The sequence below is a fragment of the Mus caroli genome, chromosome 6, assembly GCF_900094665.2.
Source record: "Mus caroli chromosome 6, CAROLI_EIJ_v1.1, whole genome shotgun sequence".
Lineage (NCBI taxonomy): Eukaryota > Metazoa > Chordata > Mammalia > Rodentia > Muridae > Mus > Mus caroli.
Window position 1 is genome coordinate 33,806,406 of NC_034575.1, and position 25,347 is coordinate 33,831,752.

General features: G+C 42.3%; 1 protein-coding gene across 1 annotated transcript in view; it reads right to left on the minus strand.

The window, feature by feature from the left end:
* Positions 1-23,360, minus strand: part of Kdm7a (lysine demethylase 7A) — a 65,200-nt gene extending 41,840 nt beyond the window's left edge. The window contains exons 1-3 of the mRNA XM_029478640.1: positions 23,062-23,360; positions 22,463-23,012; positions 22,122-22,285 (exon numbers count right to left, since the gene is read on the minus strand). Of these exons, the coding sequence (XP_029334500.1) occupies positions 22,122-22,285; positions 22,463-23,012; positions 23,062-23,256 (909 nt within the window). The 5' untranslated portion in view covers positions 23,257-23,360. The remainder of the gene's footprint in view (positions 1-22,121; positions 22,286-22,462; positions 23,013-23,061) is intronic.
* Between the last annotated feature and the right edge of the window lie 1,987 nt (positions 23,361-25,347).

The window sequence follows — 25,347 nt, forward strand, 5'->3', positions numbered from 1 at the left end:
AAAAAAAAAAAAAAAAAAAAGACCACTAATGCTCTTCAGAAGACCAGAGTTTGATTCCCAAATATAAATTTTCTTCTACACATAAATAAATCTTTTTAAAAGTTAAATTCTTCTGAAAATGACTGATAAATTTCAATTTAAACCCAATCAAAGAATATGGAACCTGAAACAAGATGATTCTAAAACAAATGTGGAAATGAAAAAGGCCAAGAGTATGCAAGATAGCCAAGTATTCATAGAAGGAAAAACAAAGTTCTACTATAGCTGAACATTTATCTTAAAGACCATTCAAAATAGATGTGTCAGTGTTCCCCAAGTGCAGATCCATATACACAGGGACACTTATGCATAAGGGTATGTAGACAGGTCACTGCAGAGCAAACAAACAGGACAGACTTTCCAATGAAATGTTCTAAAATACATCTCATTTATTTGCGTGGAAAAAAACCAGGTATGTTTTTACAATGTAAAAATGAGTTATAGTTGCCTAGCATGACAATACACATCTTTAATCCCAGCGCTTGAGAGACAAAGGCAGATGGATTTCTGTGAATTTGAAATCAGTCCGGTTTAGACAGTGATACCCTATTCTCAAAAAACAGAAAAAAAAAGGAAAAAAAATTAATAAAATTATCAAGCTAAGTACAAAAAGTATACAGAATAATACTGAAAGTATGGTTTTGTGATAGAACCACTTTGTTGTGGTTAAAACAAGTAGCACCTATAAAAAGAGAACCTGGTCATTTTGGCCATATTAAAGTAACTTGTGTCCACTAATTCACTACAATGTTATGGTAAAGGGCAAATATAAGTCAGAGTAAAGGACACTCCAATGAAGATACTGAGCAGAGATATTATACAGAATTTAGTTATCTCCTCTGTGGGTCACTGAGAGGAAAGCTGTGTGGTCAGAACAAATAGGAACAAAACACATGTGATGTACACCAGTGTACACCCACCTATATGCAAATATCTAACCTACTTAGAATAGCCTATCAACAATAAAATTAATTACAGTACATTCTCATAGTAGAATTCCATGGAGAAATGAATATTCAATGAAAAACTACATCACTATACAATGAGCAAATTCTACAAATTAGGAGGCTGGAGAGATGGCTCAGCAGTTAGTAAGAGAACTATAGGGAACCCCAAAATTGGTTCATAGCACCCATGTTAGACATGTCAAAACTTTCTATAACTCCAGCTCCAGAGAACCCAAATGTCCTTTCTCACCCTCTATGGGCACTGCACTCAACGTGTATAAACCCACATCAGACACACATAACTTTTTTTATTAAGTTTAAACTGAGAAAAACAAAGAAAAAAAGGTGTGTCATGGCACATACCTGTTAGCACAAATATGATTTCCACAATACTTAGGAGAAAGGAGAAGCCAGGGATGTTAAGAATATTTAGGGCAAAACTTGACTATTAATTCTCAAAGACCCATGAGTTCTCCTCTGCAGCTCTGTAGAGATACACCTCACCTCATCTATCCACTTCATTCCGATGCCAGTGAGCTAGTGAGCTAATGCACATCTCCAATCCTAGCGCTAACACAGTTCAAGAAGGGTCAGGGTCCAAGATCATCTCTAATACACAGCAAGTTCAAAGCTAACCTGGGTTACACTGAGACAGTTATAGTGATCTTAAAGAAGTACAAAATTATAGAATATATATTAAAACATAAAAATATAGATATGCCAGTGATGTCTTCTAGCTTTGGGTAATTCTCGTCAACTAGCAGAACACACCTAAACACTTAGCAAATTTGGTAATTCAAAAATAAGTCTGCCGGGCGTGGTGGCGCACGCCTTTAATCCCAGCACACGGGAGGCAGAGGCAGGTGGATTTCTGAGTTCAAGGCCAGCCTGGTCTACAAAGTAAGTTCCAGGACAGCCAGGGCTACACAGAGAAACCCTGTCTCGAAAAACCAAAAAATAATAAGTCAATTTGGAGGCTAGAGAGACAGCAGGGGTTAAAAGCATTTGCTGCTCTTGCAAACAATCCAGGTTTGGTCCCCAGCACCCATAGGGAGGCTTACACTTGTCTATAACTCCACTTCTAGGGAATCTGACACCATCTTTCTCTGTGGGCACTATATAATGTATATAATACATTTATATGCATGCAGGCAAAAACTAATATAGCTAAAATAAATGAAAATATTTTTAAAAAGTAAAATTAATAGGTAAATAAACCCTGAAGAGGCCCATTTAAATGAGTCAAAATATGTTAAATAAATTTATCATTAAAATTTAATGTTTCTCAACCAATACACTTCAGTTCTATCGCTCCACCCTCCCTTACTGCTCATTAAAAGAACCTATATGTTCTCTACAAAGGTAGCAGGACTCAGGAGATGCACAACTCGGAAAAATGACATTTTATGACTTTTTAAATGTGGCACAAACCTTTAGTCCCTTCTCCCATTATTTATCTTTTTAAGCTTTTCTTCCTATACAAGCTGTCACAATTCTCCTAACAGCAGAGAATCCACTGTTTACCACAGCACTGTGCATCTGTAGGGGTGAGCGTCCTCTAGGGTGACAGCAGGACCTCTGCTCAATAGTTTCCATCCGTGAACAACCTCACTGCCTTTGGTGAGTGTGGTGGTGACAGCTTTAGCACTTTCTATTGTCTTATCTTCTGAAATTGTTGCTTAGTTGGCTGCAAGAGGGGTTGCGTAGAGGAATGGACTCTTGACGAGAACAGAATTGATAACGAACCAGGATTCACCAGGATCTGCCAAACATTTTTTCTACCTCTTGGATAATACACCCATTTATAGTCTCTACTCTTGGAGCTGTAAGAGTGGGTGATCAAATTCTTTTAAGAGCCTATTACAGTGGATTCCATTAGATTACACTTTCTTCAAATCACCTTTCCATTTAGCACAAGTAGCCATACCCTACCTCATCTTCAAAACCCAGAGCAAATTATTCCTCCTGGACAGCGTAATCTTATTTTCTTTCACTTTTAAATCTAGAATCATGTTAGGTCTTGGGACAGTTATGGGCATAAAGTAAACCAAATTACACGGCTTCACAGTTTCTCATAAGATGAAACACTTTCCTATTTCTAACAGCTGGGTTCATGTTCCCAGCTGTCCCATGGCTTCCCAACCAGCTAAGAACATCTTCACTAATAAGGATGAAAAACAAAGTTAGTATAAAAGGAAACAACAAAGAAAGTGAGAAAAAAAATGGTAGGTGGTTAAAATAAATAAATGAATGAATGAATTGTTATATAAAACACTCTTAAAAGCTGAAAACACTGCTGACAAAATTCTACTGATATTGCTCCATGGGGAGTATGTGAAAATAGGATGATCCACGTGTTGAAACCTTAACTATTTGCTTGTTGAGCATAAAGAATGTGCTTGTTGTTTTGGCTGTCACTGTATGACACTGAGCACACAGACCAACCAATACAACTGGCAGTGGGACTTATGAATAAACTATTCTCTATTACTATGGAGGTAATAATATCCATGAGACTGCTCCAAAGGAGGAAACAGTTCCCAAGTACTACAGAGTTCTACTGTTTTTCACTGCCCTGTGGTCATCCCACTAGCCACTCTACCTCTCAGGTTAATACTTACTACCATTTGCCAACCTATACCCCGACTTCTGTGGCTTCTTGTCAAGTATGTATTTGTCACAGTGAATAGGAAAGTAAGTCATTCACAGAGACATGAATATAAGTATCTCTTACATATAGGTATTACAGTAAAAAGGTGTAGTAAGAAATGGTTTGTAAAACAGGTTTTTGGTATAATTGCCACCTGCCCTCTGCCCCCTTCTGTCTAACCACACCCCTACACACACACACACACACACACACCTCTTGTAAAAACAGAAAATAAAACAGCAACAGAGTCTGAAATGAAGATTGAAGATTTTTGTTTATAGCTGATTCTACCCCATGACGCCTTTTGCATGCTGCTGACTTGATACACTTTAGTACAGTTTGGTTTTTAGTTTTTGGTTTTATGTAGCTAAGGATATGGCCTGAACTCCTGATCCTCCATCTACCAAACTCTACCTAGGATTGTGGGCGGGTGATGCAAGTTCAATTCCCTCAAGTATTTTTTTAGGATTTATTTATTTTAGAAATATGAGTGTTTTGTCTGCATGTGTGCATGTCTGCATGTGTATCATGTATGTGCAATGCCTAAAGTCCAGAAGAGGGCATCAGAATCCCTAGGACTGGAATTACAGACAGTTGTGAGTCAGTAGCAGGAAAACCTCAGGTCCTCTAGAAGAGCAGTTAAATGTTCTTACTATTAACTGCTGGATAGCTCTCTAAACCTTAATTTTTACTTTTATTCTGTGGGTGGTGTAAGTGCCTGCACAGACCAGAAAAGGGTATCAAATGCCCTGGACCTGGAGTTTTCAGTGCTTGTAACCGCCTAACCTTAAATGCTGGAAACCAAACTTGGGTCCTCTGCAAAAATAGGAAGTACTCTTAACCTCTGAGCCATCTTTCCAACCCCTTCATCATGTATTTTTGACTGATGATCTCTACCTAATCACATCAAGGGAAAAAACATGTAAACTTCAGTACATATCTAGAAATCCATGAAATGCTTGGTGAGTAAAGCTCCTTGTAAAATTCAAGATTTAGGGAATTAACATTCAAAAAAAAGTGCTTCTAACCCCTGTAACAATCAGACTGTGACTCCTAACGCCCATGAGCCATTAGAATCCCCTGTGGACCTTTTCCAATTGCAACTAAGCAGCCTTTCCAAAGAAGGCAGATGCATGGAGGAGCTACAAAGGAGACAGGAGAAAAGCAACAAATTCACGTACAGATAGTATATTATATCTCCAAACCTCCGTGTGTGTGTGTGTGTGTGTGTGTGAGAGAGAGAGAGAGAGAGAGTGTGTGTGTAAGGTCTGCAGTAAACTGGTAACAGTTCTGAGGTATCTAGGAAAGAAAACATAATGGATGTAACATGGAGGAGAGGGATAACTGCAGCCTTCTGCACAGCCTTCTGCAACTGAAATCTGCACTGTACGCTGCGTATTTCAAAAAAGGGGTGGATGGAAAGATGGCTCAATCTGTAAAGTACTTAACATGCAAACAGGAGGACCAGAGTTAGCCCCCCACCCCCGAATCCACATTTACAAAAAAAGCTAAGCAACATGGCATACGAGACAGGGTTTCTCTGTGTAGCCCTGGCTGTCGTGGAACTCACTCTGTAGACCAGGCTGGCCTCAAACTCAGAAATCCACCTGCCTCTGCCTTCTAAGGGCTGGGATTAAAGGCGTGCGCCACCAGTGCTGAGGGGTGGAGACAGTAACCTGGGGCTCAATGGTCAGACAGTCTAGTTGAATTGGAAAGCTCCAGGTTCAGTGAGAGACCCTGTCCTTAAAAATAAGGTAAAGAATGGTTGAGGATGATACTCAACATCTATTTCAGGCTTCCACACAAACACATGTGCATGTGCATACACACACACACAAAGAATACACATTCCTAAACCCCACTGGCAATCTACAGGGGAAAGTTAACGGGTTAATCTTTAACAAGTTCCCCAGGTGATTCTTTTGCAGCCAGCTTGGCAGAGAATGGCACTGGGGAACTATTAATCTAAAGCCTTACCAGAGAGGCTAGTACAATGTCGACTCACAACTACTTTCTATGAAAACTGTACTGCAATTAGGCTTTAGGCTCCATAAAGCTAATATTTATTCAGCATTTCCTATTCAGACCCATCTACACAGGACCATCTCAAAGTCAATCCATACAAAATATTTATCAACTGACACAAAGTGGGAATGCTAAACAGAGTAAGAGATGCTAGTCTGGACTACTATCCTAGACCACGTTTAAATACGCATTCAGCTAGGTGTGGTAGCACGAACCTTTGACCTCAGCGCTCCTGGAGGCAGAGGCAGGCAGACCTCCCAGTCTTGAGATCAAACTGATCAGTTTATTGAGTTCTAGGCCAGCCAGAGCTGCATAGTCTGTCTCTTAAAAAAACACAAGATACACTTTGCAAATATAAAAAGGGAAGGGAAGTAAAATGAGTATGAAGGGAAATAAAAAACTGAATTTTCTTTTGAGATCTTTTTTCTGAAATGTTTGTACTTTTGCTGATGAAGTGGGATTGAACATTTTTTTTTTGTTCTACAGGGTCTCAGTAATAGCCTGGAGCTCACTATGTAGACCAAGTTGGCCTTAAACCACAGATCTGCCTACCTCTGGAATTAAAGGTGTGAGCTCCCACCTAATTTTTTTTTTCAGGTTTGGCTCCAAGTTTAGAAACAAAATGTTCCTAGTCATTCCATGTTTATGTAAAATTCATTTATTATGCTTCCTTTTGTGTACCTCCATTGTCAATATATAGTCTTGGTTTTCCGAACATATTGGTAATAAGAATAATACTGGTAAATAAATTATAAATAGAAAGGAATAGGGTGATTGTTATTATTTTTGGCTTTATGTAATTTATTTATTGGTTTTGATTTGAAACAATATATAGCCCTGGCTATATAGCCCTGGCTAGCCTGAACTTTCTTTGTCTCAAATGCAAAGAGACCCAACTACCTCTGCCTCACAAGTACTATATATAACTGAACATCGAGTGACACCATGCAAAGTTTTCCCCCCCCACTACCAAGACAATGTCTTACCAGGCTGGGCTCAAACTTGTGACAATTCTCCTAGTTCAACCTCTTAAATGCTGGGGATTACAGGCATGAACCACCACATCTGGCCATAAATAGATTTTTAAAAATAAACCACAGCCATTAGAAATGTTTCAGTCCAATTATAGTTTCATTTCTATTGAGTATAGAGTAGTATACTATTGAGTATAGAAAGAACAGTGGTATTTTTTTAGAACTCATACCTTCATAAAGTTTGTTTTTTTTTTAACAGATCTTGCCTGAATTTATTTGTAAAAACAGCATAGGTCATCTGCAAATGGTGTCTAGGTAGGTGTGCCACATCAGTCCATCTGTCTTCACACTGGCAGGGGCCTTTTCTATGGGGCCTTCACAGGGGCCTGGGCACCTTTGGGAGCCTGGGCTGGAGCTAAAGGCTGGGCCTTAGCTGGAGCTTTGGCCTCTTGCCTTGGTTTGAACCTTGGGCTTTGGTTGGCAGAGCCTTTGACCCTTGGCCATGTAGCTTTGAATCCACTTCCTAAGCTTGGGGTGAGCGATGAAAGGCAGGTGGCTGAGTTTGCAGCTGGGGCCCTTTGGCATCTTGGACTTGATGGCCTGAGGCTTCACAACGGCCTTGGTGGCCTCTGCGAATGCACTTGCTGCCTTTGCATTGCTGGCCTGAATCTTCTTCAGGCCTTTCTTGTCATGCTTCTTGGTAAAGCACATGTTCCTCAGGTACTTGGGGTCAACACTCTTAAGAGATTTGTATCTTTGTTACCGGGGTTTCTTGATGCCATTTCTGTGCCATTTGTGGGACTGTTTGTGTGTGGTGTGGTTCTTGGACTTGGCCATGTCTGCACGGTAACCCGCAGCTCCCGAAGTGCCTGGGACTGGAAGCACCTTCATAAAGTTTAATACACACGAAGCTAAGAGAGAATACCCTGAAATAAGAGATAACAAGTAAAAGACTTTTTTCTAAGACAATTTGTGATTCAGTCAGCTACAAAGGATAGGAGTCAGCTAAAGATCAAGGAGTCTTTCTGCTAACCTTTCTGATTTATTAGTAATAGTCCCAAGACATGTTTCCTAAAAGAAATGGCTGAGCCAAGCAAAAGCATTCATGAGTGGATTTTCTGTTAGGACAGCCACTAAAGTAGCATTCTAGCCTGAGTAAGAACAATACCTGTAGCATTCTTTTCCATTCTGAAAAAAGGATAAATCAGAGTAGGGTTTGGAACATAGAAATCTTGACATAATAATATTCCTACATGGAATTTCACGTATGACCCATGTTCTTCAACAGCAAAAAGAGTGGTACTAACTGTCCAGCAAGCATTAGAATGTTCTACTTCAAAACACCAAAGTCAAGATATAAAGTATACAATGTGTATGAAAGGAGGACTGTTTTACTTGATATATACTGAAGCCACTCATAGCTTTCTCAAAGTCTACTGGGTAACTGTTAATTTCCACTAGAGGGTTTCAAATGATCCATAACTGGCAAATGTAAGAATATAGGCAGTCCATGTTCTGCATGGAGGCTGTGGTGGTTAATTATTATCTACTTGACAGGATGTAGAATCACCAGGACACATGTATCTAGGTGTGTCTGAAGGCATTTCTAGGGAGAAATTAACAAAGAGAGCAAGACCCACTTTCAAAGACAGCAAGTGGCCCCTTCCAATAGGTGTCCTGATCTAAATAAAGCAGGCCAAGGAGAATGCAGTGACACTGGCCTATCTTCACTTTTTCCAAGCACCTATCATCAGTACTGTCATCAGACTCTAGCTTCCTTGGTCTTCCAAAGTGGTCAAATACTAGATTCTCTGGAAAAAGAACTTGTGGGCCTCTAGCACCAGAATGGGTCTGCTGAAACATCCAGTTTCATGAACTGAATGCCTACTTAGTTCTCATGCCTCCAGCATGCAGATAGTTGTTGCTGGACTCCCCAGACCCTATTGTGTTAGCCAATCAAATAAGTCCCCTTTAATAACATATTTACTTTCTATTGGTTCTGGTCCCTCTAGAAAACTCTGCCTAATACAGTAGGGCAAGATCATAAAAATAACCATGTTGGATCAGCAAGATAGCTCAGGAGGTAAAAAGTGCTTGCTGCACAAGCCTGGCGACTCAAGTCTGATCCCCAGAATCCATGTATGAAAAGTTAAATTTCTGTAACATGTATCTATAATGCCAGCAACCCTACAGTACAATGGAAGGTAGAGACAGGAGACTTGTCCAAAAGCTCAAGCCTCCGCAAGACGAAATTCAAGAACCAAATCCCAAAAATTGTCCTCTGACCTCGTCGCACATGCTGCTGATATGGGAGCTCTCTCGCCCACATAACCACATAAGCAGAACTATGCAAAGTTATCTTAACACTCAGTGGTGGAAATTGCAGTTACTCCATGACCTTTATAAGTGTATCAAACCATTAAAAATGCATGAGTGCATGGTCCTGCCCTCCAACTCAGGCTCCACTGGATCTGGAAGCTGCCACCTCCAAGCTTGCCTGCAAGAATGGCAAGGTGTGGGTGTCCTCTTTTCTCAAAATAATTTAACATTTAAAAAAAATGCTCATATTGTTGCTTATATAGAACAGCAATAAAACTAATGTATCTTCATAAACTAGGAGTTAAAACTGCTGTAAGTGTGCCTTCACTAGATGGCTTCATCTGGAGTCCTACCATGGTAAGCAGCATCAAGGTGATTTTTTTATTGTTACTCCAGTTAACAGCCAATTTGACTTCACTTCCATGGGCATGACTCCCTACCCCGCCCCACCTTTGCTATACTATCATCTTAACTGAGTGCTTTTCTCTTTCTGTTATCCAAGTTAGCAACATGTCACTTGTGCTTCTTACTGGAGACAAGGAGGCAGCACATTGACACTTGCTACCCCATGTGAACTGAAGAACAGATGCATGTCTCTTGCGTATGAAGGGACTGAAGATGTGCACACTAAAGAGCTGTCTAGCAGCAAAGTCTATACTCATAGGAAATATATCACGGTGACTGCAATTTGAATCCTAGAGGACTAGTGTTATTTAACTGAACCATCCAACAGAAACTTGCATATATTCGAAGATTGTACAGTGAGGACTGTTTAAGTTCCTGTCCAGGTTTCCTTCAGTGAATATATTACAGGATATTTGATCACATTGTGAACCTCAAGATTGTAAACTGGAAAAACCGTGTGGTATGGCTCAGCCCTAGCACACACCTTTAACACAAGAGCTTTCTGTAAACAAGAACTAAATAAAGTCAATGGTAAGTCAAGAGGCAGAGCAAGCAACCAGTTGACTGAGCAAACACAAGGAGGTAGAAAGGAAGGACATTGAGTTTAAAGGTATTTAAGACTGAGAGGAAGAGACACTGCTCTCTCTTCTGGGATGGCGGTGGAGTATGAACGTCAGCAGGATGCTTTCTCGCTAGAAGATGTTCACCCCAGCATCTAGCTCCTGGGTCTTCGTTGGTAAAATTGAACAGCTGGGATATTTGTTTTGTAAAACAACAAATGAACAGTCCTGTGAACACGTAAGCCTTTAAGTAAGCCTTTCCTCCCCCAGCTGCTTTGGTTAGGGTCTTCCGTCACAGTAATAGTAACCCTAACTAGAACTGGAGTTTGCGGTGGGGGTGGGGGGTGTCTTGTTTTTATTTTTGTTTTTTTCTTGCTTTTCGTGATGAGACAGGGTCAAATTTATCACAAGTTGGCCTCAATCTCACTATGGAGCAAAGAATGGCCTTAAATGTCTGATGACTCTGTCTATCAGTGCCATGATTATAGGTATGTACCACCACTCCTGGGGTTTGTGGCACAGGAAAATCAAACTCAGGAAACCCACATGCTAGGCAAGCACTCTAGCAACTGAGTTACATATTCCCTAAAATTCAATTCTTCAGTAAGATAGCAAGTATAAATGTAACCAAAAACCCAATTTTCATATATACAAACAATAACCAAACAAATAAGAGAAAGCCCCATTTCAAACAGTAATAAAAAATTAAATACTTAGGAATAATCTTAGCAAATGAAAAAAAGCTATAGGATGATTTAACACACACCTAACAGACACAAGTGTTATGTTATAAATAGTGTTTTACTTAGAATGACTCAACACTATAAAATATCAGCTTACTGTTAAATTTATAAATTTAATCAATAAAAATAGTATAAAGGATTTTTTAAGTAAAATTAATCAAGTTATTAGACTGAAGAGATGGCTTAATGGAAGTGCTTGCTGCTGTCCCATGGCCGGTTCTCAGCCCCCACACTGTACCATTTACAAGTGCCTATAACTCCAACACCAGGGGGATCCCACATCCGTTCTTGGCCTCCTCGGGCATACAGACACAGAGACACACATATATGTATTTTAAAAATATATTTTAAAAAAAAGATTAAAATTTAGGCAAGTAAATAGTAATGTTCACATAGAAAAATTAAATCTCTAAGAACAGTCAGAAAAACATTGAAGATAATAACTATGAGAATAAGACTGGCCTCATCAGACTTTAAAACATACTATAAAAAGCCCCTATAATTTATACAGTGTATTGCTGGGACAGAAATAGACAAACAGACTAGTGGAATAGAATGTATAGAAATAGAATCAATCATACATGTAATTTTCAGCCATATATATATAGATATGTGTGTAGGTAGGAAGATAGATTAAATAGATTGGCAAGGTTTGGCATCTCAAACCACTGGGGTCATTACAGACTTTCTAAAAAAGATTTCTCTATTTGTATATTATTCATATTATTTGTATATTATGGGTGGGTGTGAATATCTGTACATATGTATGTGTATCACATGCATGCCTGGTGCCCACAAGGGCCAGAAGAAGACGTGAGATCTCCTGTAGTTACAGGCAGTTGTAAGGTGCCACCTGGGGGCTGGGAACCAAACCCTAGGTCTCTGAAAGAATGACAGCAAGTGCTCTTAACCACTGGCCATCTCTCCAGCCCTGTTTTTATTGTTTTGTGGATGGGTACATGTAAACACAAGTGGCTGTGAAGGCCAGAGGTGTTAAAATTCCAGAAGCCAAAATTATGATGGTTGTAAGCCACTTGAAATGGGGCCTTGGAATAGAGATTTGGTCCTCTGGAGCACGGACAGCTGAGCCATCTTCCTAGCCTACCAGCACGGACTTTTAACAGTGTCATTTAGGAAAAAAAAAAAAAAAAGGAAAAAGAAAAAAATAGCATTATAATTTTATACTGCTAATACCAAAGCTGCCTGAGACAGAGTTTTTTAGTTAAAAAAGGAAAAAAAAAGAAAATTTGAATACTTACAAAATAAAACTTAACAAGTACTAGAAGAAAACATGTAAAAATTCTCTTTAACCTTGAATAAAAAAAAAGGATTATAACTCAAAGTCCAGAGCTAATTAAAAAAAAGATTGGTAAATATGACTATATAACTTATAACTTTGTTTTCATGGTTCAAAAATTGCCACAACAAACCAAAAGACAACAAACTGAACAGTGGAAGAAACTATTCATAATTGCCACAAAGCACTAATATCCCTGATATACCAAGAGATCTTAAAAAACAGACAGAAGCCAGGCATGGAGGCACAGACTTGTCCTCTGGTAGGCTCAGGATGATCTCAGTTCAAAGTCACTCGGGACTAAATAGTTTCAAACTAGTCTGGCCTACACAGCGAGACCCACACAATGTTGGTGATAATTCAAACTGATCCAATTACTAGGAAGAAATATAGTAATACTAACAAAGCAGTTATGTATGTATGCATCTTCCTCTTGGAGGTAGGGGTGATGGCTATGATGGCACTGGGGACTGAACCCAGGGCCTCCTTAGCCCTCTAACTCAGTTACCCAGACTGACCTTGAACTTGCAATCCTTCTGCTTCTGCCAAGTAGACAGGATTATAGCGGTGACTCCATTAACCATTACTGACAATCTCAAGATGTATCTCCAGCAATATGAAAAAAAGAAAATACACACACACATACACACACATATACACACACAGAGTAGTTGCCTCTATATAGAAGTGTTATTAGTAACCACAAAACACTATAAGCAACTTAAGTGCTCGATACATGTGACAAGTACAATAAGACCCAAAAGATACACTTGAGGATTATATGGTCACAGATATTTAGAAAAATAAGAAAGAAAATCTCTTCCAACTGAACATGAAAAGTTATACAGCAAGGTTGAAAAAAAAATACCCAAAACGTGCATAGTATACGTAAGACTCTGGTTTTGATTCCAAGCCTGGGAAAAATAAAATAATGTGTAAAGGTTGCCTAAAAAGCCTGATCATGGGCTGGAGAGATGGCTCAGTAGTTAAGAGCACCGACTGCTCTTCTGAAGGTCCTGAGTTCAAATCCCAGCAACCACATGGTGGCTCACAACCATCCGTAATGAGATTTGAAGTCCTCTTCTGGTGCATCTGAAGACAGCTACAATGTACTTAGATATAATAATAAATCTTTTAAAAAAAAAAAAGCCTGATCATCTGAGCGTACTCCCTGGTCCCCATGTAGCGGGAGGAGAAGAGAAACCATCTCACAAGCCATCAGGCCTCCCAGTACATACACACAGCACGTACATGCTCACACACATGCACAAAATAAATAAAAATGTGATTTAAGGGGGTTTGTTGTTGTTGTCGTTGTTGATTGGTGGGTTTGTTGTTTGTTTGGGGGTGGGGAGGGTGTTTGCTGGGTCGGTTGGTTGGCTTGGTTTTTCAAGACACTGTTTCACTGTGTATCCCTGGTTGTCCTGGAATTCACTCTGTAGACCAGGCTGGCCTCAAACTCACAGACATCTCTACCAACCTCTGCCTCCTGAGTGCTGGGATTAAAAGTGTATGCCATCACCACCCCATATGTAATTAAGTTTTTAAAAAAGAGAAGGAAAGAACAAAGAAAACACAAGAATGGAAAGATGGAGTAGACAATGGGTTTTGGGTTCAATCCCCAGCACATCCAAGCATGCATGCAAGAAAGATAAACTAGGGTCAGGCTAGTGATACAGCTGTTGGCAGAATGCTTACCTAGCACTCACAAAGCCCTGGGTTCAAACCCCAACACCACCTAAACCAAATGTAGTGAAAATCTGAGTGGTAGCCTCAGAAATTCAAGGCCATTTTCAGCTACACAGCAAAGTTGAAACCAATCTAGGGCACATGAAACTTTATCATTAAAAACCAAAAAGCAAAAACAAAATCTGGAGATGTGGTTCGTCAGCTAAGAGCACTTGCTATTCTTACAGAGGACATGAGTTCAGTTCCCAACACACACAGTAGCCAACAACTGTCCATTAGCTCCAGTTCAGGATAGGGGAGATGACAATGTCCCTTCTAGCCTCCAAGGGACCAAGTATACAAATATATAAATGAAGGCAAAACACTGATACATGCCGTGCACAGAAACTGGTTTTATTATTTTTTTAATCTTTAAAACAAATTTTAAAATCTTAGGACTGAAGAGGGTGGCATGCACACATGGTGGGGGGCCGGGGAGAGCTTTCACTATGTAACCTTAGCTGGCATTAAACTCTGCCACCTGCCTCAGCTTCCCAAGTGCTGAGATCACAGAAATGTGTCTCTATGATTTCAAGGCCAGCCTGGACTACATAATGAGACCATCTCAAGGGAAAGGGAATGAGAGCCCGGGGGCGGGGGGGGGGGGGGGGGGGCAGTGAGTTCATCTCTCACATAACTGACTTCTCAGGACCACTTAATCATGTTTTACATACGTGAAAAACTAAAAGCAATGCTATACAATAATTATTACTAAATGCTGTAAAGCTAAAGCAACTATGTAAAAAATGTAATCTATCTAGCAAATTTGTTTCTCACAAGGGGATAGGTTAGTAATTCTAGGACCATTATACATTATACATGCACTAAGATTCAACAAATAAGAATGTTTTAAATAAGAACTAAGTTTCCCACTACTAGACCAAAAAAAAAAAAAGTAAAAATGAGAAAAGAGAAAAACTACAAGGAACCCTGTGCTATTAGGTACCACTATGAAAGCTTATGGTCTGTATCGTATGTGAACAAGGAGGTCTAGAAATAAAGGTGACTATATGTGGATGACACTGTATTTCCTAGCTCTGTCCACTGAGAAACCCTAGACACACTGTCAGATTTACAACCAACCAGACCTTGATTTCTAAACACTGTTCTCTATTAAATAAATAAATAAATAAATAAATAAATAAAGGGACCAGGGCTCACACAGAAATTTTAAAAAATCATAAATTAGCATTAAACCATACTATATTGAATAGGAAACTTGAGTTGTCTTTAATGGACAACTCAAGGATGACTAAAGAAATAAAATGCAGTGCCTATAAAGAACAAAACGCATCCTTTCCCAGTGCTCGAGAAGGGAGAGGCAGAGAGAAGTAGGTAGATCTCTGTGAGTTTGGCCAGCCAGGTCTACAAAGAGAACCCTATCTTAACAACAACAACAACAAAGAACAAAGCCTTAGTCCCCAGCAGCTGTAAGAGCAGCACCCAGCAGCTGTTCAAAAGTTGTGCAAATGATCTTGAGTTTCTGTGCCTGAAACCACGAAAGCTCCTGTCACAGACTGTTACACCTGTTCTGTTCTTATTTCAAGTCTTCCACCTCACTTCAAAAAGAAAAAGAGCAGAAAACTCAATGAAATACCTAACAACACTGGTGACAAACAAGTAAACAAGCAGGGCTCAGCTCCAAACTAATAGTTAAGAGTTTAGGGACAGTGTCAGAAAACAGAAAGTTTAATGAGAAAACACTATCTCCCCTAAGATTAAACTGTCCTATCAAGGAAAGAACTCAGCCCCGCACTCAGGAGGCTGAAGCAGGAAGATCATGACAACCCCTACCCAAAAGAGGTCAAAAATCAAAAGGTAATCAAAAGTTCAGCGATCCAGCTCTTGTCTTCTTACAGGAAGATACGTGCTCACTTAAGTTTATATTATCACTAAGTCATCGTTAAGGATAGTGTCTACAAAACACTTTTAAAAATAATTCCAACCCCTATTGAGGAAGGGGCTACAGAGTGGTGTGTTGGGATAATCTTTTTGTGCACTGTGTAAAGGTTGTCTTTGTATTATTCAAAGGTTGATTTCTGTACGGGCAGAGATCCTCACCGGCATCAGTATTTTGTAAATACACACTTCCCTCACCTTCTGATTGGTTTAAAGAGCTGACAGCCAATAGCTGAAACAGGGGAGGAACGGTGGGACTTCAGGCCGAGATAGGCTCTTAGAGAAGACTCAGACTCCAAAGGATTCCCTAGAGTAAATAACAGGTACTGGAACTGCCTGAGAGGTGATGGGCAGGTAGCAGACATACTAGAATAATCAGTCGGGTTTATTTAAGTTAGACAAGGCTACCTGGGAGGTTCCCAACTATGGTGCCTAACCTATAGTAAACAATAATAAATCTCTTGTTTCTGAGACAGTCCAGCAATAGAGAGGTGAGAAAAAGTTTAGCATCGCCCAGGCTATCCTTGAATTTTGTCCTTGGTACTAGGATTACAGGTGTAAGACACCACACCCTTTTGGGGTGGGGTTTTGTGGTGGTGGTGGTGTTGTTGTTTTCTGAGACAAGGGCTCATTATACAGCCTTGACCAACCTAGAACTTGATATTTACACCAGGATGATCTTGAATTCAGAGATCCACCAACCTCCACCAAGTCCTATTTAACCAAAAATACCAAAAAAACAAAAAACAAGAAAAGCTAAATATTCTCCAATAAGAAATCATTTATAACAAGGATAAAAGCAGAGTTAAATGAGGGAAGCTGCCAATAATTTATTAATAAATGTTTTGTTCCCAGGACATTTACAACTTTAACATATTTCACTTAAAATATTTTCATAAATAAACCTTTACAAAAAATTAAGAAGGGCTGGAGAGATGGCTCAGCGATTAAGGGCACTGACTGCTCTTCCAAAGGTCTTGTGTTCAATTCCCAGCAACCACATAGTGGCTCACAATCATCCATAATGGGATCCCATGCCCTCTTCTGGTGTGTCTGAAGTCAATGACAGTGTATGTACATACACAAATTAAATAAATAAATGCTTAAAAATTTATATTTTTTATTGTTTAGGTTTCATTTTTATTTGAATGTGTGTGGGAGATGCACAAGGGAGCTATCTGTCCTGCCCCCCCCCCAAAAAAAATAATGTTTTCTTAAAAGAACCAAGAAAGTAAGGTCTCTACAGCCATCTCCCTCTGGAACATCTATCTGCACACCTCCAACACAGACAAACCAAGACCCTGTTCCTAAGCAAGCTATAGCCCCAGAGAAGACTTAGGACCATTACTGACACAGAGCTGCTGTGCTAAGATCAGGTACGATAGCACCTTCTTGTTGTACAGTCCTGGAAGTTAAGTAATCCTATCCCTTGGATTCCTACTGAAAAATGGGGATAATAATAACACTTATCCAAGATGTGAGAACTAAATGTGTTCATTAAAAGTCTAGTATAATCAAACAGTGCCTAGGACTGGTTAAAACATTCAGTATATGTTCTGTTGAGTTCCTGGAGCTCTGCATTACAAGTATCTGAGAAAGCCCAAGCAACAGTATTACCCAATAAAATTCTTCTATCCCCATGTACAAATTTCCCCATTCAAACATCCAGGGTGGTAAATAATAAGACGTTAAAACACTGGGTCTCATGGTTAAAGACTGTATTCCTATAGTCAGGAGGCTGAGGCAGGAAGATCACAAATTCAAGATGTGTCTGGCAACAGAATAAGTTCAGGGCTAGTCCAGGCAACTTAGTCAGACCCTGCCAGAAATTAAAAAGTAAAGAAGGCTGGGGATATATATAGCTCAGTGATAGGTAGAGGGCTTTCCTTGAATGGACTCAGGTTTAATCTCAGAGTGTGTGTGTGTGTGTGTGTGTGTGTGTGTGTGTGTCTCACACACACCATTCATAAATTACTCAAACTGACTCAACCATTTAAAGCATTAGCTACTGGATTCCTGTAATTGCCTTAGTGGCCTGCCTGCTTCCCCTCTGTGCCCTCCAGTCCTTTCTCATGTACCAGCAGAGAGGTCTTCTCCCTCCAGTGCAGGGAATTAAATGTAGAAGCCCTCAATACACCCCTCATCTACACTGGGATCAAGACCATGAAAGCTCCTTATAAACGGATGTCAATTATTTCACATCTTAACCCAAGGCAAATCATCTATTTTACAATAAAATTCAAAGTACTAACTAGCCCTGGCCTATAAAACCAACAGTGGTCTCTTCTACCTCTCTTCAGATAGGTGCTCTGCCTCGCCTAGATTTCAAGCATGGCCCACACCCAGGAAATCGGATTTCTTTTTCCTCTGGGCTGGCACTTTGTCAGTATCATGAGCACAAGGATTCCACAGGCTCACCACAGAGAAGAGCATACCTAACACCCTGATCCACCTTCTCCCCACTCACTTTTCTTCACATTACTTACCTGCCACAGTTGCCTCTCACTCTTCCCACCTAGCACATGAGAAGGAAGCTGTTCTGTTCTCTCTACTCTCTAGCACCAAGAACAGCACCCAGTACGTTATAAACTGAACCAAACAACGTAAGGGGGCAGCATAGAGGCATTCTCACTCAAGAAGGAAGGGGAAATTTACAAAACCTTGTTTGTCAACTACCAAAATGGCCAATTCTTAAATTTGTTTTGTTTTGTTTTGTTTTTCAAGACAGGGTTTCTCTGTGTAGCCCTAGCTGTTCTGGAACTCACTTTGTAGACCAGGCTGGCCTCGAACTCAAAAATCCACCTGCCTCTGCCTCCTAAGTGCTGGAATTAAAGGTGTGCGCCACCACCGCCTGGCCAATTCTTAATTTTAAAAACCTTTTGTTGTTCTTTTTTTTTATTTGGGGACAGGGTTTCTCTGTGTAGCCCTGGATGGACTAGAGCTTGCTCTATAGACAAGGCTAGCCTACAACTCATGGATCTCTGCCTGCCTGTGCCTCCCGAGTCCTGGGATTAAAAGCAGTATATATTTCCTATCTACTTCCTACGTTCCACTCTCCATCTGTGAGTTTAGCCAATGTTGTTGCATGAGTCAACAGTACATTCTTTCTAATTGCTGGTATTGGTCTGTGTTATGAATATACATTTGTACAACCTACTGTTAATATGAGTTGTTTTGGTTTGAGGACAGTTATAAGCCATTTTAGGGTCCTTTTTTGGTAAAGATTTTTGTTTTTAATCTTTTGTTTTGTTTTTAGACGTTTTCACTAAGTAGCCCAGGCTAGCATCATATTTGTGCTCCCCTACCAGAATGCTGGCTAACAGTCATGTACCATTATGCCTCAATTTTTTGATAACCTTCACTTATATACATTTTGCCAAAGTTATGTTTGTCAAAGAAAGTTAATAAAATTTTATATTGCCAAAAACATAGGGAACTAAATGGGCACTGCCAAAAAACAAACAGAATACCCTTTTAGAGTACAGCCTGGCAAAAACATGTCAAATCAAAAACATCTGTATCTTCTAACCAGCAGTGTTTTTCAAGGAATCTCTTATTATCTGGTATGAGCCAGATCTTCTAAGTATTTCTTTGTTTTAATTCATTTGAATTCATCTAAGGAACAAGAGATACCCATTAAAATTTTAAAAAGAAAAAAATTTTAAATTTTAAATTTGTAAAAGAGTATAAATCAAGCCGGGTGTGGTGGCACACGCCTTTAATCCCAGCATTCCGGAGGCAGAGGCAGGTGGACTTCTGAGTTCAAGGCCAGCCTGGTCTACAAAGTGAGTTCCAGGACAGCCAGGGCTACACAGAGAAACCCTGTCTCAAAAAACCAAAAAGCCAAAAAGCCAACCAAACAAACAAACAAAAAACCAAGAGTATAAATCATATTACCATTATTAAACCTAAAGAGCAGTAAAACAAAGTAAGAAATCATAGGAAAATGACTTTCAAATGGTGTGCTTTTGTGGAATTAAACTCTATACAGCCGAAGACTATACAGACACCAAAAAAAAAAAAAAATCAAATAGGATTTAAAATATGGCCAAAAATATACTCTAGTATTAAAAAAAGTAACAACTCATAAAGCAAATTCCAGTTTTGTTCTTTTAAGGATATAAAAAAGTCATACCTCAAATATTAAACAATAGTTATTCATGAAAAATATGGACTTATATGTTATTTGTATTTCTTGTACTTTTTAATTTTTGTAAAAGCTAAAGAATATGTGATTACAAAGATTAATATAAATGTTTAAACAGGACACAACAAACATTCTCCTACAATTTAACTAACTTGAACAGTGATGCTGTTGTTGATGGGATGTCATCAAAGCCATACAGCCTGGAGTTCAGAGGGTGGGGCGGCACCAGGGAGGACCTGCACTATCTCACTCCCACCAGGACTGGAGAAGAACTCTATGCTTAAGATGGAAGGAAGCCTCCTCGGAGAATCCTGCCCAGCTCTCAGCACACTGCCGAGTATCTAGGGTACAGTGTGTCACAACCTGCTGGCTTAGGACGGCTAAGGGGTAGAGACTCACGAAGGCTCACGAAGGCTCACGAAGGAAGCACCAGAATTTACCCTCCACCTAGCGGCATCAAGGAAGGCCCTTTCTGCTTTTTGTCAGAATAAATTAAGACAAGTTTTGAGATTACCATGCCTGGTAAAGGTACCTGCTACGCAAGCCTATCTGAGCTCTGTCCCTAGAGCACACACACACACACCAGAAGCATATTATAACAGGTTAAAAAATTAATTTTAAACATTATCCATGTAAAGGATGTTTATCTGCCCTGCTTCTCTGCAGATGGACTATTTTTGGATACCTGAGGATGGGTATTAACGATATACCTTTGTACTTTAGGGACCAATTCTCATATAAATAAATAATGTTTAATAATTAATGTATAAGTAACTCTTCACTGTTTAACAATCACTCATTAGAATAAATACCAATCATAAAAAGGCATATAGGAGCCCTGCAGTGGTGGTGCACGCCTTTAATCCCAGCACTTGGGAGGCCGAGGCAGGCGTATTTCTGAGTTCAAGGCCAGCCTGGTATACAGAGTAAGTTTCAGGACAGCTAGGACTACACAGAAAGACCTTGTCTCAACACCCCCCCCCCAAAGGCATATAGGTCCTAAATTATCAATATTTAAAAATGAGACTTACTAAGAAGATACCACATTTACAAGGCCTGGCAGTAAGACTAACTTTTCCAACGTCTGATATATGAACCACATAAACATCTCCAAGATAAGGGGTCAAAAAGACCCTGGGCTCACCTGAGTCACCTCCACAGATGAAATTAGTGTCTCTTCAATGGCTCTTTATAAATTAGTACTTAAATGTGTGACAAAAATGGCCAGGAAACACCTGAGGTTTGTCATGCTCTAGCATTAAGGCACCTAATTTAAGACCAAAAGCTGCAACTGGGCATGGTGGTACATGGTTTTAGTCCCAGCACTTGGGAGGCAGAAGCAATCAAATGTGAGTTCAAGGCCAGCCAGGTCTACAAAGCAAATTTCAGAATACCCAGGTCTATACAATTTAAAAAAAAAAAAAAAAAATCTGTCTCAAAGGAGAATAGAAAAAACAAAACCTCGGATGACAGCTTGCAACACAAGCCTGAGCCCCTGAGTTCTGACTCACCAGAACCCGTGTTACAATAAAAGAAGCGTTAAAACCTCAAATCTATGGTTTACTAACCTATCTAATCTCTGAAATACACAGCCTCGAGGCATATTTTTGTCAAATAGTGCCCAGGAAACTTCAAATTTTTCAGTAATTACAACCAATTCTTGTTTTATTCTTTTTAGAACTTAAATGTTGGCTACTCAATTCTGGTTGCCTGGAATGTTATAGAAGCAGAGAATGTAGGCATAGACTTGGAAAGGTTTGGTATCTACAAATTTTACTTTTATGTATAATCAAAATCTAGGGAAGCATTTTACTAAGTGACATTACCCTCCAGCTTTTATCAGACTGTTGAAGCTTGCCTTTACAAAAATGAGCACATTACCCCTCTTTTAAAGTGGTACGTTGTGTATGCTATCTGTTGTCAGAGTCCTGTAACTTTAAAACTCGGTAAATTTAACTGCACTTGAAAATTAAGTCAAACTCTACGCAGTTAGTTGTCAACACTCAAAGAACCCTGTAATTTCAATGGTTTTCTCTCCCCAGACCAGTAGAGGGAGACTAAGACATCTGGCCTGGTGGTGCAATGTTTCTGTAATATTGGGGAGGGGGAGCGGAGGCTGTATTTAAATGTCCTGCTGTCAATCAAAGGATACTTCCTACAACCACAGTCACCATATCAGCTCTAACTCCCAAGCGGGCTCTCGTCAAGATACAACATACAACGGTGCCCAGAAAACCTGCCTCACCTAAAGGTGACCGCAGGCTTTGCCACAACACCCAAATAAGGACTTTGGGAGCCCAACCCCAACTAGTTTCTTTGTTTAAATGCCTGCGAATCCCTCCCACGCCGGAGTCAAGAGGCTCTGGCGCCGCCCTTTATTAGCCTCACACTTTGATTACAAAACACACGAGTCGGCGGCCTGGCTGCGGAGGCGGCCCGAGCTCTCCCAAACGTCAAACCTGCGGTGCGGCGGCGACGGCATCGGAGGGCATCGTCCGCCACCGCACCGCCCCAAAGTTGGATGGCCGCAGTGCCCAGGCCACCGCGGCGGGCTGTCCGGGTGTCGCCAGAGACGCACTCAGTGTAAAGTTTGAGGCGCTACAGCGACGCCCGGGAGGGTCTGCGGCGACGTCCCCCCGGCCCGGCCCGCCCGCCCACCCCGGCCATAGGGGGTGTGTTGCGGGGTGGGCCAGCGGCTGGCCAAACTGTGCCGTGACGGGGCCCCGCACCTCGCGAGCCGCGGGTGCCACATCTGTTGCTCTGTTTACTCGCGCCCGTCGTCCCGCCGCCCCGTCCCGCCGCCCGAGGAAGTTTGATAAAGAGAGAAGGGGGCGCGACGGGACCCGCGGCGAGGGCGACCCGCGACCGGACCGAGCGGCGGCCGCCCGGAAGCGCAGCAAGCGCGGCGGCCGGCGAGGGCAGGCACGGGGCGAAGGGAGCCCGGGACACAGCGGCCGGCGGCAGCCAGGGCGGTGGGGGGACCGCGGGCTGCGGGCCTGCCTTCGCTCCGCCGCCACCCGAGCCGTGCCGCCCGCCGCGTCCCCTCAACTGGGCTTCCCATGCCAACTTCTCCGCCGGCCCCTTTGTTCCTGTTTGTTGTGGCGACTCTTCGCCCGGGCCGGCCGAGCCCACCGGCTCCGTTCCGCAGCCTGCCCGGCAACCGGGGGCCCCCGCTCTCGCCTCCACCCGGCCCGGGGGCTCGGTGCCTAAGAGTCGGGACGTGGGGCGCGACGCGGCGGCGGCCCAGCCCGAGGGAGGCGCAGGCGGCAGCGGCAGCGGCTGGTCGGTGGCCGCAGGCGACGGTGGTGGGACTGAGGGGGTTTATTTACCTGCCGTGGAACCAGTCCTTGCAGACATCGCACTCGATCATGAAGCGGTTCACGTCGTACGGCTGCCGGCATACACAGTACACGGGCGGAGGCGGAGGGGGCGCCGAGGCCCGACCCGGAGCCGACACCGACCCCGCTGCCGCGGCGGCTCCAGCTGCTGCTCCCGCGGCCACCGCCGCCGCCGCTCCGGCCATCTTTAAAAAACACACACACACGCTCGCTCCTCCGCTCGCTGACTGGAGCGAGCGCAGCCGCCAGCCAGCGCCGCCTCCTGCAGCAGCCGGAGCAGCAGCCCCGGCGGCGGCGGCGGCGGCAGCGGCGGCGGCGGCTGCGGCGGCGCCTTAGTGCGCGCGCGCGAGCGAGCAAGGTCGCGGCTCAGGGGCGGGGGCGGCGCGCGCGCGCGACGCGCGAGGCCCGTCGGCTGCTTCCGGCGCTCAGCGCGGGGCCGTGCGTCCCGCGCACGTTCTCGGCCTCGGCGCGCGCTCCCTGCACCTTCCGCGGCGACCTGCGCGGCGACCCGCAGCGGGGCTGGCGGTCCGGGGAGGGGGCGGAGACGCCGTGAGGGCACGCGCCGCAGTGGCGGCGGCGGGCGCGCGACTGCAGACGGAGGAGGAGGACGGCGGGAGCGTGCGTGGAGCGGGTCTCGCCGTTCTCACTGCTCCCCGAGTGGAAGCCCAGGCTCGCGGGGGAAGTTCCTGCCGTGTGAAAAGGTGGACGCTGTGGCTGTGTTCTGGAGGCGGAGAAGCTCTGAAGTTTCAGCCCTCCAGGGTCGCTTCGCTTCGGGTCACTTAGCAGCCGCCCACTGAGGATGCCACCCCCGTCCTGCGTGGGCCCCGACCGGGGTGACACGTCAAGCAGTTGTGCCTCCCGAGGTGGAGGAACGCCTTGTGAAACGCACACAAACTTCCGAAAGCGTCGCGCCCAAATTCGCAGAGAGCAACTTGGAAATCTGTGTGTTGATTGGAGCCGCTGTTGGGGGGGGGGGGGGAAGAACGTGGTCTCCAGGAGGAATTCCGTTAATATCTGTCGCCAAGGGGGAACCAGGCTTGAGATGGGGTTGGTGAGAGGAATGAAGAACCGGTGTTTTTATAAATAACACAACTTGGCTGTGACTGCTCTGCTCTGCTCTGCTAATTGGGGAAGTGGGGAGAAAATTTTGAAACGTCTTTTCCCTGGAAAGGGAGATGCTATCAAAAAAAAAAAAAAAAATCTTTTAGGAGTTCTCTGCGCAACACAGGCCATCACTGTTTTTTTAGTCAAAGGTGAAGCTGAATCAGATGTGAGGTGATAAACTGAGGAATAAAACTACCCAACAAATTTAGAATAGAGAAAAGTGAATAGAATGTTAAGGATTATCAAATCGACTTGAAAGCTGAATCTCTGTGAGCATTTATATCCAGAGAAAGCAGTAAAGCTCCCTGGGTAACTTTTGTTTGGGAACGTGAGCGAGTAGTCAACTCACCTTCCCCAGGCAGTGAAGCTCCCTGGTTTAGTCTAGCCTTTATTTATTTATTTATTTTCTTTTAGTGGAGGAAATCGAGTAAATTGCCACAGTCTCAGAATTGGAACTAAACTTGTTTCTCCGTTATATGCCCAATCCTTTCTGTACTACACTGTTTCTCACATACATCACAAGAAAAGAAAGGCCTGAAAATCATGGTTGACACAAACCCAATGAATTTGAAGCATATGTAATTTTAGTATCGTGGGTCGACCAATTCCTGAAAGATCTATTAAAAATTATAGCTAATAATGCCTCTTTTAATTACCTCACTCAGGCAGAAGAAAAAACAGGAGGGAAAGAAGAAAAGCAAAAGGAAGTTATTTAATGTGTCTTAAAGAGGGTGTGTGCGGACTGCACAAGACAACCAGTGAGTGAAAGGCAGCCAAAGCTATCTCATGGAAGCCAGGGGCGTCCATGCAGAAAGCAGCCTGGTACACAGTGTTCTCTGAGGGCACACCTGGCTTTAGAAGAGTAACACCGAGTAGAGAATAAAGAGAGTATTGGTTATATACAGCACGTTGTTTCAATAGGTAATTATACTAAGGAAAGGGGGGTTCGGTTTCTCCCTCTTGAAAAGGAGAGCTACAAATATGGAAGAAGAAAACTAGAGCACCTTTTCTGGTAGACTAGGAATAGCAGAACCAATCTCTATTTGTAGAAGTATGAACATACTCTGTCCATTCAGAGGATCTGTGAGCAAATGAATCCATAGAACACTGAGACTAGTAATAGCAGAACCAATCTCTATTTGTAGAAGTATGAACATACTCTGTCCATTCAG